A 14,663-nucleotide genomic window follows, 5' to 3' on the forward strand; every position below is an offset into this window, starting at 1 on the left:
CTAAGTTGAAATTGTGGTTAGACTTTTTTTGCTTTTTATTTTATTTTATTTTTTTTATTGCCCCAACACAGCAGATTCCTGTGAGGCCAGATACTCTGTTTCTTTGGCATGATGCCCTAGCAGGATGCTGTGAATATTCTTAACTTACCCAAATAAAGCTGCTTTGGAATAAAGGGAATAATGGGAACAAAGGCTTGATTGAGAGTTTATTCTAGTGGTTTTGGACTGTGGGACTCCTGGGGCACACACACGAGGACTTAGTTGGGAAGTATTGTTCACACAATAGCCAGGACATTTCTTCAGGCCCTTTCACATTGGTCCTCCTCACCTGGAAAAGCCAGTGTCCTTTCTTCTCCAGCCCTGGGTACCAACCGTCTGCATAGGGGCCCTGTTGGTATCTGAAGGCTTTGCTTTTGTCTTAAAAGTTTGGTGTCAATGTGCAATGGGGAAGGGGAGGGATTGTCTTAAAAGAAGGCCGACCACATGCATTATCTTAGCTCTTAGAGCAGTGGTTCTCAACCTTGGCTGCACATTAGACTCACCTGGGAATCTTTTTAAAATCCTGATTTCTGGGCCTCATCCTCCGGAAATTCTGTTTCTTTGTTATGGGGTGGGGCCACAACATTAGTAACAAAGAACAGAATTTCCGGAGGATGAGGTCCAGAAATCAGGATTTTAAAAAGATTCCCAGGTGATTCTAATGTGCAGCCAAGGTTGAGGCCCACTGTCTTAGAGGATTACACACCTCAAGAACACCCCTTGTGAGGTTGTGCCCAGGACCACCATCACATGGGGGTTATATAAGACCACTTAGAGAAGTAACGTTGAATTGATGTGGTTAAGTGTATAGACTTCAGTGTCAGGCAGACCTGCTGTTACCACTATTAGGGTGAGGAACTTTGGGCAAGGGCCTGAACTTCTCTAAGCCTCCTTTTTTTTTTCAGTAAAAGACATAATAACCTCATCTGACAAGCAGTTTCATGCATCTAAAGCACTTGGCACAGTGCTTGGCATCTTTCCTAACTGGCCCAAAGTCATGTACTTTGGCTTATTGCTTCTAATTCTATTAATTGAAACATAACTAATACATTTAGATAACTTTTGAAATGCAGCTAATCCTAACAGTATTGAATTTGGGGGTAGAGAGTGTTTTTTATTCAGATTGCTTTTCAAGCTGGACTTCACTACAGCGAGGAAATTGGGAAAAGGCAAAAGGAGGTACTGAACTTGGGGCTTGTTCTGAATGAGATTCTGCAGACCAGAGGGCCATGTGGGCAATTACAGGGATGCCTCTAAGATGGGAAGAAGGCCTCACCTTCCCCCGGAGGTTGCAGCTGGTGGCCTATAGATACATTTTATTTGACCCATAGTGAGTTTTTTTTTAATTGAATTAGTAGCTAACATTTACAAATTGAGAAAGTTCATGTGAAAATCTAGGTTTGGGGTTTTGGATTCAGAGTCGGTAATAATCAGCTGGAACTGAATAGCAGCTCCCAATGGATGGGGCCAGCACTTCCCAGCGTGCCAGAGCCCCGCCCCTCACAGGTGTCAGTCCGCATACCACAACATGCTGTTCCACCTGCCACTTCACTCCTGTGGACATAGGACTGAAGCCTTGCTTTAAAAAAAAAAAAGTTTTAGCTTATCCCACCCTGAGGGGAAAATGTGATGCTGTTGGGTGGCTTCTAGTGTCCCTTAGGGACCTCAGCTTAGAGTGGTGTGGAAGGGATGAGAGGTGGGCGGACTGCTGGTTACCCCTGTAACCAGACCTGTACAGTTCTGGAAGACAGACCGGATGAGGCCTGATGGACAGCCTTATGGGGAAGAGGAACTGGGCCTGATGATGGAAGTGCAGTGGCTGGAAGAAAGGAAGTCAGGCAACGGCTTCCTAGAGGCAGGGCTGGCAAGGCTAAGGAGCACCAAGGCTGGGTCAGGCTGGCCTGCAGACCCCGAGGGAACTGGAGAATCAGGCAACAGCAGACATTTGTGCCATGCCAGGCTTGGTGCTGTGCCCAGAACTACAGCAATGAGCAAGACATACATTCCCTGCCCTTGGTCCACTTAGAACCTGGAGGGTATAGGGAAAGGGAGCAAAATGATTACAAACATGAGAAGGGCTTTAAAGGAAGCAGTTTTTTTTTTTTAAATGTATATATATATGTAAATTGATTTCAGAGGGGAAGGGAGAGGGAGAGACAAACATCAATGATAAGAGAGATTCACCGATCGGCTGCCTCCTGCACGCCCCCCACTGGGAATCCAGCCCGCAACCCCGGGCATGTGCCCTTGACTGGGATCAAACCTGGGACCCTTTGGTCCACAGGCCGACGCTCTATCCACTGAGCCAAACCAGCTAGGGCTAAAGGAAGCAGTTTTATCTAGAGGGGCTGGGAAGGCTAAACTGACCTGAAGGACAAGAAGGAACCTTTGCAGAGCTGGGGCAGAGGACTCCAGGCAGAGAATTAACAAATGCAAAGGCTCTGAGGCAAGATCTCGGCATATTTGAGCTGAAAGTAGGCCAGTGCAATTAGGGCGCAGTTAGCAAGGAGAAGAGTATCCTCAGAAGACTGAACAAATACTGCCTTTTTTTTTTTTTTTAAAGAATTTTTATGAGTTTATTTGAGCCAAACATGACAATTGCTGGGAAGCAAAATCTCAAAGGATTAAGAAAATGCTCCCTGCTTTTTTTTTTTTTAAATCCTAACCCGAGAATATGCTTTTACTGATTTTAGAGAGAGGAAGGAAGAGAGAGAGCGAAAGAAACATCCATGTGAGAGAAACATCAATCTATTGCCTCCTGTATGCACCCCAACGGGGGACTCAACCCGAAGCCTGGGTATGAGCCCCGACTGGGAATGGAACCAGCGGCCCTTCGGTGCACAGGATGATGTTTCAAGCATCTGAGCCACACTGGCCAGGGTCAAATACGGCTTTTAAGGGCCATGGTGAAGGGAATAGATTTTATTTTAGGACCAACGACAAATTCTAGGGAACTAGAATTTTATGCTGGGATATGGCAGAGGCAGAAACTCACCTCACATGCACTCTCTCTGGCTTTCCACCTGGTGAAGCTTCTTGAAGGGCTCTTAGCACCAGCTCTGGAGCAAGGCTGCACAGAGAATCTGGGAAGACCGGAGCTGACAGTGGGCTGATTCCTATAGCTAATGAAATCCACTGGATTTGTCGCTCAAATTACCACTGATAAAGATACTTTGCTTGACCAACCTTTAGTCGGGCTTCCAAATCTACTCTGAGGCCCATCTGTGCACCTCCTTGTAAAATCTAGTTTTAGGAAGAAGCCTGCTGAGTCCATTTAACCAGAAACCCCCACACTCAATGTCTGATCACCTTGATATCTGACTGGTTCCTCTCCACCATTTCCCAAGTGATAACTGATCATCCTCACCTGCCTTCGGGAATCCTGTTAGGTCAGTTTGCCAGAATCCCACTGACCCCTGGCATTTCCTCTTAAGGTTTTTACCCACTGATCCCCACCCTCCTCCTTGGCTATAAGTTCTCGCTTGCCTAGGCAGTATTTGGAATTGAGTCAAGTTCTGTACTGAGGTCTCTTTTTCCCTGTTGCAATAGTCCTGAGTAAAATCTGTTTTAACCACATTTTTACTGCTGTGCATCTCTGGTTTTCCTTTGACACCACAGTAGTGCTGGGCCTTCTCTAAGGGGCACTAAGCACAGCAGTTTAGAGTCCAACGGACCCACTCTGAATTCCCTCATTCACGTGTGTCCTTAGACATCTTTTTGTTTGTTTGTTTGTTTTAACCTTTCTGGGCCTGTGTCCCATCAGTAAAAGTGGGAATAATACCTCTGAGGGCTTTCTAAGGATTAATTGGGCTCACACCCAAAGCACATACCACAGTGCCTGGCACTTAGCATGGACTCTGCTCTGATTAGTGTAGGTATTATTGTTATTTCCTGTGTGCTTTTAGCCGGAGCCCAGGAAACCGTTTATAACAGGTTCATGTACGTTTGTTTGTTCTTTATTTCACTTGATTGCCCAGCTCACATTTCCTGAGGGGCTGGGAGTCTTGAAACAACAAAGAGCACTACCCTAGAATCAGGAATCAGTTCCTGGTTTTGCTCCTCTCACCTCCATGTGAGGCCTGCACCCTGCTCTGCCTTTCTCTGAGGGCTGTGGTAGGGAGCAAATGAAGTAATGCATGGGAAACCTCTCTGTGAACTTTAATACAACCATAAGGGATTATCATTGAAAGCGACGAGTCCCTCATTGATTAGGGCATTTCTTTAGGGGGGAAAATAGCTTTTGGTCTTAAATAGGATCCCCATGGGACGGAAGCTCCCAGCACCTCTGTAGAGAGGGGTTAAGTCTTTTAAGACTCCATTAGTGTCGTTGTTAATGGTGATAAAGCACCGGAATTGTTGCCATCATGGTTTCTGCCTTTATAATTGCGTTCACCTCGAAAACCACAAGTAGCAGCGGGTCCCAAATGGTCACGATTTCATTTGAAAAACTAATTGAAGTTGAGAGAGCCCTCAGTGTTTGCTTCTGTGGAGACAGGAGGAGGAAAGAGATGAGCAGGTGGGGCTGGGGGCTGGCCTGAGTGCGTCCCCTATTCAGCAGTCCCCTCCTTTGTTCCTTGGCAGGTTCTCAGCTGTCTTGCCGCTCTTGATTGAAGTGAGCTGCCCGCCCTCAATGGCCAGCCTTTTTTTTTTCTTCAGGGGGCTTTTGTTTCTCCATTGTTCGTATTGTCTCCTCTGCCACAGTGGCCCCTTGCCGAGGCTGTTCCACGATTCACATCCTCTCTTGGAAGGTAAACTGGGCTTCCAGGGAGAGCAGGTGATCTAAACCCTGTGAAGCAGCGGTTGCCAACCGGTGGTCCGTGGAACACTGGTGGTCCATGAGGTCCGAAAGGTTGGCGACCGCTGCTGTGAAGAACCAAGGCTTTCTATTCTGGTGCTGGCAGGGAAGTTCACAGGACTGTGTGTCCCCAGCTGGAAAATGATGGGGGTGGCATTGCTCATCTCTGAGTCCCCACCAACTAAAACCTGTGATTCTTCTACTTTTAATCAAACTTAACATCCCATCATCCAGACTTTTCACATTTTTTAAAAAAATATTTCATATAGTAAAATGTAAAAATCTTAAGTGTGCAACTCAATGAATTTTTACTTCTAACGACACTGGTATGACATATTGATCCCCCTAGAAAGTTCACAGATTCTAATAAGAGGCAGGGTAGGACACCGTTATAACATATTGATCCACCTAGAAAGCTCAGATTCTAATAAGAGGCAGGGTAGGGTTGGTGATGTGTGGAAATATCTGGCCCAATGAAACGGTTCATAAATAGAAAAAGTTGAGTAATGATATTAGTGTAGGTAGCTAGATATTAATAAAAGAAGGGAACAATGGGAATCAAACATGAAACCTAATAATCTGGAAAGCTGAATCCAATATTGGGCCGGTTTCACTAGAGAGCTATACACAGTCCCCAGGGCAGTTCCCTGCAGATTACTGGGGGGAAAGATAGAACTTTAATAAAGGGAAAAGTCCTCTGTTGGGCGCATGCCCAGTAGAAACCAAAATGGCACAGGGGAGATGCTTCTAGGAGGCATGCACAGTAAAAGCCAAGATGGCAACCATAGAGACCTGCCTGTGTAGCCTGGGAAAAGGATTGGATTGGATAAGGGACAAAGACCCCCACCCCCGCCAGGGAAGATTTAGGAAATGTATTGGTTAGGGAGAGAACCCAGTGAAGCCACCAAATGATTGGGAAGTTGATTGGTTAGTTTGAAAGCCCACCTGGTCCTCCCCAAGCCGGAGATAATATAACCCAAGCTTAACAAAGTGCTCTCTCACCTGGTAACATGTGCTTGCCCAGTTGGCTTGTGCGTTTTCTCTCCATAGCAGCCATGTGACCCCAGCAGCCACCTGAGGCCCATGACAGACAGTGTGAGCCTGGGTACAGCAGCACCAGCCAAAGTGCAGCAGGAAACAGACTATGCTAGCTGGATGGGGACAAAGACTGGAATGGACTAAGCTTTAACATGGACCAAACCAATGGCGCAAAATGTCTGGACACATTCTTTTCTGGGCCTGATAAAGACAAGGTTGGACTTTTTTCATGATGGGATGGATGGAGATGAGACTGGGAACCCAGGGTAGCCTTCTATTTCCACCCAAATAAATCTTACCACCAGACCTCATCCTCCCACACTTTTCTTGAGACTCTGTGAAAGAACACCATTTCCACCAGCAAAACAATCACTGACGTAAGTACCTCTGGTCAGTGACTTCAGTTCTCATCTTCCTTTTATAGCAAAAATAAAAGAATTATCTCTACTGGTACTGTCCAATAGAAATGTAATGCAAAGCATGTGGGTGATTTTTAAAATTTTCTAGTAACAACAATAAAAAACTAAAAAAGGAACAGATGAAAAATTTAAAATGTTATTTAACCTAATATATCCAAAATATTATTTTAACATGTAATCAATATAAAACAAAATTTGAGCTATTTTTTTCATGTTGTCTTTGGAATCCAGTGTCTATTTTACACTTAATGCGTGTCTCAGTTCATACTAGCCACATTTCCAGTGTTCAGTAGCCACTGTGACTAGTAGCTGCCATATTGGACAGCTAGGTCTATACTCGCCAGCTCTGATTCCTCTCCTACCATTTGCTCTTGAACCTTCTCATGTCAGACTTTTGCCTCCACCATTCCACCCAGTTTGTTCTTGCCAAGGTCATCAGTGTCTTCCATGGTCACTTCCATGGTCAGTTCTCAACTGACCTGACCCTTCAGACTGACCTGACCCTGACTTTGTACAGCAGATCATTCTCTTCCTCTTGAACCACTTTTTTTCAGTTGACTTCTGAAATTTCTCTCTTGTAATTTTCCCAGTAGCTCACTGCCTGCTCCTTCTCAGTCTTCTTTGCTAGTTCTTCATCTTTTTTCCAAACTTTAAATGTGGGGGTGCCCCAGGTTCAATTCTTGGACCTCTTCTCTATTCTTTCCGTACTTTTTCATTGATGATCTAAATCACTTTCCTGATTTTAAAAACCATCTAAATGTGACAGCTGCCAAACCAAACTGGCTGCCCAGACCTCTCTCCTAACTCCAGTCTCCAGACTCAGGATATCCAGGTGCCTACTCAACATCCTCACTTAGACTTCCACATGTCTAACCCATCTCCGAATTCCTCTCCCATCCACTAAGCTCCTAAATGGCAGCTCCATCCTTTCAGTTAGTTGCTCAAGCCAACAACTTTGGAGTCATTCTTGACTCATCTCCAATCCCCATACTCTATCCATCAACAAATGAGTTCTACCCTAAAAATGTATTCAGAGCTCTGACCAGTTTGGCTCAGTGGCTAGAGCGTCAGCCTGTGGACTGAAGAGTCCCAGGTTCGATTCTGGTCAAGGGCATGTACCTTGGTTGCGGGCATATTCCCAGTAGGGGGTGTGCAGGAGGCAGCTGTTCGATGTTTCTCTTTCATGGATGTTTCTAACTCTCTATCCCTCTCCCTTCCTCTCTGTAAAAAGTCAATAAAATATATTTTTAAAAAATGTATTCAGATCCCTGGCCTGTGTGGCTTAGTTGGTAGAGGGTAATCCCATGCATCCAGAGGTGATTGGTTGATTCCTGGTCAGGGCACATTCCCGGGTTTCCAACTTGATCCCTAGTACAGGCTGTGCATGAGGCAGTGGATCAATGTTTCTCTCTTCCTGTCCCTTTCTCCCTCTCTAAAATCAATAAAAACATATATTTTAAAAAATGTACTCAGAATTTGACCTCATCTCAGAGTGACTTTAAATGCAGGTCCGATCATGTCATTCTTCTGCTTAAACTCTGTGATGACTCCAGTCTCACCAAGGGTGAGATCCAAAGTCCTTACCATGGCCTTGCAGGGTCCTCATGAGCTGACCTCCTGCTCCATCTGGGCCTCCTTGCCTTCCTCCAACACCTTCTTTCTGTTCTAGCCACTCTAACCTCCTTATTCTTCCTCCTTCCCTGCTCTTGCCTCAGGGCTTTTGTGTTGGATTTCACTCTGTATGGAATGTTCTTGACCCAGTTATTCACAAGGCCAACACCCTGCTTCCTTCAGGCCTTTACTCAAGTGAAGTACCTTATCAATGAGGCCTTCCCTGACCACTACACAGCACATGTGTACATTATAGATAAAATAATGCCCTCTGGCATTCCCACCCCTTAAATATTTATCCTTTGTAATTGCCACTATTGGACATATTCTATATTTACTTGTGTTTGTTATCCTTTCCCTAATTTGAATATAAGCTCTTTGAAGTCAGGGGCTTTGTCTGTTTGTTTGGAACTATATTCCCAGTGCCTAAAACAATGCCTGGCACATAGTAGGTACTCTATAAATATATGTTGAACGAATATATGATACTGCTTATAGACGAACAAGTCATCAAATGAATGAAGGATGAGTTTGGCCCAGAATAGAAGAATATGGTCAAGAGGCTGGCTCTGGGCTGTACTGCTTTGGTTTAAACCCCAGCTCTCTCCTTGTTGGCTGTGACCGTAACAATCCAGTTAATCTTTCTATACCTGGGTTCCTTGTCTGTGAAATGAGAAGGGTGCCAATGCATCCCTTTGGGCTATGTAAGGAGCATATGAGATTCTAGGCATGAAGCTGCCCAGGTGGTACTGCCCAGTCTGGTAAATGTTAGCTATTTTTTTTTATTATACCATGTAATACCACTTTGGGAAACATAACTATGTAAAACACATACAAATTAGGTGGAAGATTAAAGAAAATTGAACTGCAGACCAGGATGGGGGAATTTTATTGTATTCATAAAAGAAAAAGTAGGTCAAAAATTAAGTAGGTTGAACTGGATGCAGTTGTGTTTTGGCTCCAGGCAGCATAAAACACAGGCAGAATCTTCATCCTTGGGAATTCCTGTTGCAGAAAGAAAGAACAAGCTCAATCATGGGGACTGAAGAAAGGGCAGGTTAGGGCATGGACAGTTGAAACCAGTGGGATGGATGTTCCAGTGTTAAGACTGTCTGGGTCCCAAAAGGACCTCGTTCTTGAGAAGAGAATCCTTGTGCACTGTTGGTAGGATAGTAAATTGGTGCAGTCACTATGTAAAATAGTATGGAGGGTCCTCAAAAAATTAAAAATAGAGCTACCCCATGACTCAGCAATACCCCTTCTGGGTCTTTACCTGAAGAAATCCAAAACATGAATTCAAAAAGATATACACACCCTATGTTCACTGCAGCATTATTTACAAATCCAAGATATGGAAGCAACCCAAGTGCCCATCAGTAGGCTGTTGGATAAACAAGAGGTGGTACATGTATACAATGGAATATTACTCAACCATAAAAAAGAATAAAATCTTGCCATTTGCAACATAGATGGTTCTAGAAGGTATTATACTAAGTAAAATATGTCAGACAGACAAAAACAAATGCCATGAAATAAATTCTAAAAAGAGCCTCATGGTTAGCCCCAGTTCTTCCACTAAGATTCCAGGCTGATCACTTCCTTTGAAGTCACTGCAGGGTTAGCTTAGGTATTCCTTGCGGCACACACATTCACCCTACCCCTATGTCTCATACCATTTATCACAAATTAAATAATCCACTGTACAAGTACTTAAGTTTTGTCTGTCTCACTGCATTATGAATTCCATGAGAGCAGGAGCCACTGCTGTCCTATTCCCTGCTATTCCCTCAGCTCAGAGACTGGCACATAAAAGTCATTGGATGTTTTTAAGGGCCAGGAGGACAGACAAATCTGAACCTCAGTTCCTTACAGAGCTGTTAGGTGGACATGAAGGGTGGTGGGTGCAAAAGTGTGCCATCTGCCAAATCGTTCAACTGCACTATCAAGGTGGAAGAACTTACTCTTATTTTATGTTTTCCCAGGCCCACCAGTGATACCCTGGTATTTGCAGCCCTTGAGCTGGAGGAGGAACAATGGCCATAGCAGCCTCCAGGCCCCTCCTGCTGCTCTGTGAATTTGAGCTCTGTGAAGCCTCTGGCTTTTCACCTGCAGGAACAAAGCCTGCATTCTTAGGACTCGGCCCTCCTTGGGGTCACTCCACCCTACTGGGCCTTGTGGGAGCCATAAAGCAGGTGAATGATGACCTAATCCCAGCATGAGAGGCACAAGGTAGGCATTATTCTTAGAGGCATTAGGGGCCTTAGAGGTGGTCGGTGTTAACCCCCTCCCTTCATGGAGGAAGAAACAGGCAGCCAGCTTGCTGTGTACAGTGAGTTGGCTGCAGAACCAGACCTGGGGCTCAGATATGCATCCTGCCTCCCATCCTGGTTCTTACCCCTCCTGCAGCTGCCCATCAGCCTGCTGCTGCTTGTATCTCCACAGGACTGAGGTTGGTGAGATCTCTGAGCTCTTGGTGTCTAATAAGGTTATAAGGAAGGTAAGAGGGCACATGGAGAAACTGGATTTGCTTACTAGGTCCAGAAGTGCCTGGCAAAGTCATGCTGGGACACATTTGTGCTCACAGTTGAAAATCAGCCTAAAAAATATAGCAGAGGTTCTCCCAACAGTCGTACCATTCTTGGGAAACTGTCTGCTAAGTGGGCTTCTTGTGAAGAAACTAAAGAGAAGCAGCAGGTCTCGGCTGGGCCTGCCAGTCCCTGACTTGGAGCCAGCTGCTGCCCCTTCTTTGCCTCGGGTTTCCTCCTCTGTAAAATGGGAAAGCTCATTCCTCATCTTCCCTGACTCCCAGTGGGAATGTGAGGGTCAGTGAGATGGGGTGTTATTCCCCTCTCTCCCCTGCTTGAGTGCTGCACACACTAGTCTACCTGAGGGTGTTGGGAAGGGCTGTCTTCCTTTGACGTTATCGTTTTGTGAGCTTGGCAAGGAACCCAGAGCACACCTCTCAGATCACACCCAACAGACCTGCCCTGAACACTTGTTAAAATTCAGGTTCTTGGGTTCTACCCCAGAACGATTGAGTAAGTTATGTTTTTGGACCCAGACGCTGAGCCCAGCCTCTTACTACACATGGAGACACAGCAGTGGATAAGATCCAGTCGCTATCACACATTTTCTCCCCTTCCTCCAGTTCCCGATGTGTGTCAGGAGGGCGTGGCAGAGCCCCATGCTTTTGGAGAGGAGGAGGTTCCTCTTCCTGCTGATCCTTGGGGAAGGAAGCCTCGGAGCTCCCTAGATATGCACACACACACATGTGCATGCACACCCATACACGCACACATGCATACACGTACACATGCATGTATTCCCACCTGAGCTTCGGCGACAGGGCTGCCAGGATGCTTTCCAATGCCATCTGCTTTTGGTCTTCCCACATGCCGTCCACCTGCCGCCCAAGCCACACCTTTGCTCCTTGCTCCTCGTTTCTCTCTCTATTCCATTAGAAAAAAGAGAAACAGCTGAGGTTGCTCCTTGGGTAGGATGTGGAGAGGCCTGGGAAGGGCCGGGGCAAAGTGAGCAGAGCAGGGTGTGTCCCTTTTCTGACATCTGGTATCTAATCCAACTGAATTAGATTCAGCAACATTTAGGAAGGCAGTATATATGTAGTGAAGAGTAGAGGCTCCAAAATAGACATTTGCAAAATATCTCCCCACAGATTACTTATTAATTACAAAAGGGAAAATATTAACTTTTCTCCCAGCAGACACCATGTTAACCAAGTGATCAAAGTTATCACCAATAATGGGACAAATCGACCTCATGTGTCTCCTGAGACAATGCATTGAGAAGGACACTTCTGTTGCTTACTCTGACTCTACTAATCGTGAGGAAGCATCAGGCAAGTCCAATATGAGAGACATTCTATAAACAACTGGACTTTATTAAACAAATTCGTCAGGACTAAAAGACAGGAACTGTTCCTGATGAAAAAAACTAAAGAGACATGACAACTAAATACAACCCATGATCCTGAATCAGGAAAAGAAATACCTGTTATAAAGGACATTTTGGGATAACTGCTGACATTTTAATACGGACCCTAAGTGATAATTATTCTGTGATTATATAAGAGAATGTCCTTTCATTAGCTATTGGGAGACACCCACAGTAGTATTTAAGGGTAAAGGGTTATGATGAATGCAATTTACTCTCAAGTAGTTCTGCAATAATAATAATAATAATAATAATAATAAATGTGCACATGTGTTTGTATGTATAGGTCTATATCTAGCTATAGCTATAGAGTAAGCAAATATGATAAAAATGTTAGAAATTATTGAATATGGGGAAGTGTATGTGGAAGTCCTTTGTGTCACTGATGCAACTTCACTGTAAGTTTGAAATTTTTTCAAAATTAAAACTGAAAAATGGATGGGCTGTGGAGTTTGGCTGCTTGGACCCAGATCTACCACTCTTTGGTGTGTGTCCTTTAGAAGCTATTAATGGCCCCAGACGATGGGGGTAAGAGTCCTGCTTTATAGGGTTGTTAGAGCAAATAGGAAATGAGGAATAATGGCTAACACTACCAAGGGCTCACTCTGCCCAGCACTGTGCCAAGTGCATGTAAATAGCCCAACGCACAGAGTAACGATCTACTGGTAACTACCATCAGTATTGTTACTGTTGGAGCCCAGCATAGGGAGAAGCACATAACAAGTGTTCAACAGTCATTTAATAGCTAGAGGTAAGCTGAGATTTGACACTGGGGTCCTTCTGCTACGGCAAGTTCAGAAATGACATATGCTTTGCAGAGGAAGAAACCAAAGTTGGTCCCTCCAAACTCTGATGCAGCTGCAGTGTGGAAAGAAATTCCTAGAACTTCTGCTTACGCCTGCTGCCTGCTCATGATGTCCTGGAGCAGCTTACGGGCAGAGAGCTGGCCCAGCACCTTCCGATAGCTGTTGGTGAAGATGGCATCTGCATACCGTGGCATCCTATGTGGGAGGAGTCAAAGGTCAAAGGGTGGTCTGGTGGGCCCAGGTGAGGGGACAGAGGTGGCTGCATTCATTAGGTCTCTGTTAGGTCCTTGTATTGCCCTTTTCCCTGTTCATCCCCAGAGAGAGTTGGAACCTGGGCTAGCCAACCTCTTTGAAGCTCAGAGTCTGTCCCCCTCCCAGAGATGGCAGTGGGGGCTGCCTGAGGAGATGGCTGAGGCCAGCTGATGGCTGGATTCTGCATCCTCTAAGCACCCCTCCTCCAGCAGGGATGGTTTTGGGGTGGTGGAAATCCAGGCCCTGCTGGCAGGACTGCTTACCTGAGGGTCGGGGAGTGTGAGGAGCAGTGGCAGCCACCACTGAGAGTTAGGACCATGAGGAAGAACACCCAGAGCGGCATCCTTCACCCTTGTGGTGGCACCTGGAAAGCGATAGGAGGGGAGGTCAGATGTAGCCATAGTCACAGGGATGCCCTTTGCTGGCTGGGCCCAACCCTAGACTTGGCTTCGTGCAAGCCTTGGTCCTTGTCCTTTGGAAGAGTGGGGTAGGAAGAAGAACCCAGACTCTGGAAGTCAGACAGACCTGGGTTCAAGTTATGCCTCTGTCAGTCACAAGTTCTGACCTCATTTTCTCCATCTGTTGTTGCAGTGTATCCTGCGAATCACACAAGGATGCCTCAAGAAGTCGAATTAAGGAGCCACATTTATTTCAAAGCCGCCGGCTATGAAGGGGCAAATGCTCTCCAAATCTCGTAGTGCCTGAGTGAGAGCAGTAGCCAGCTTATAAAGGCAAAAACCACATCCTGCTAGACATTGGCATGTGGAATTATCTTGCAAAACCAGTTTTACAGAAGCAAAATTGAGCAAAGTTAATAATCTCTAAAGGTTATCTATACTTTCAGTTCCTAGAGCCACTGAGTTAAGGAAAGCAATTTTGTGGTTCTGGCCCTCAGACACAGGAGAATAACCTTTGTGAAGTGGGCTGGCAATATAATGGGGTGATTTATGTGAGCTTCCGGGTCTCAATCTGGAAACTGAGGTAACTACCCTATTGTTTAAGCAAGCAGGTGTGTACAGAAGCCAGAATAGCAGGGTTAAAATTCAAACAGCAGTTTTTACCTGAGATGAATGTTACTATGCTTCATTGCTTCATTCTCCACTGGTTTTATGTACATGTCAAATCATGGACTCATCTTCATTAGTTAGGGGATCATAATGCCCCCTAACCACAAGTAGTTTGACTGAATTAATTTTTCTAACTGCCTGCTTGGCACATTTAGTTTTCTATTTACTCATCCTATTTCTTTCAAGGGCATTCTCTGTTCTGTTCTTGCTCTCCTGTCCCCTAGCACATCTAGCCCTACTTGGCCCTGGACTTTCATTTGCTAGCAAAAATGTTCCTACAGTTACCAAGGCCCCTAGTGCCACAGTCCCCATCAGTACTGTCCTCACTGAAGCCCAGTTCCCCTCCTGCAGGCGTCCAGCCTCCTCCTGGCCTGCGTGGAGCCCAGGCTAGGGATCTCATGGGTGAGGCCACTGGCTGCTAAGATCCAGGCCGTTTCCTGGTGTAGGAGCTGGGAGTGGTGTAGCCAGGTCTGAATGCCGTCAACCTTAACAGCTGTGGGCATAGTCAGGATAACAGTGTAGTCCCTTCCAAGTTGGGGTTAGTCCTTGGGTCATGAACTTCTTTACTCACACCGAGTCTCCAGACGGGAAGGGATGTATAGGGCCCAAGGTTGGCACTGGCAAGGCGTCTCACACAAGCTTATGGGTGGCTCTCTGGGTATAGTGCAGAGCTTGTGAGGACTTG

General features: G+C 45.6%; 1 protein-coding gene across 1 annotated transcript; it reads right to left on the bottom strand.

Moving 5' to 3' along the window:
- Positions 1–9,171: 9,171 nt before the first annotated feature.
- On the bottom strand, positions 9,172–13,254 carry GHRH (growth hormone releasing hormone; the record flags this gene model as incomplete). Its single annotated transcript, XM_081097721.1, has 4 exons — positions 9,172–9,175; positions 11,232–11,351; positions 12,750–12,854; positions 13,175–13,254. 4 exons carry the CDS (start codon positions 13,252–13,254, stop codon positions 9,172–9,174), a joined length of 309 nt encoding a protein of 102 aa, XP_080953847.1.
- Positions 13,255–14,663: the final 1,409 nt, after the last annotated feature.

This window comes from Myotis nattereri (genome assembly GCF_964212035.1).
Source record: "Myotis nattereri genome assembly, chromosome: 8".
Classification (NCBI taxonomy): domain Eukaryota; kingdom Metazoa; phylum Chordata; class Mammalia; order Chiroptera; family Vespertilionidae; genus Myotis; species Myotis nattereri.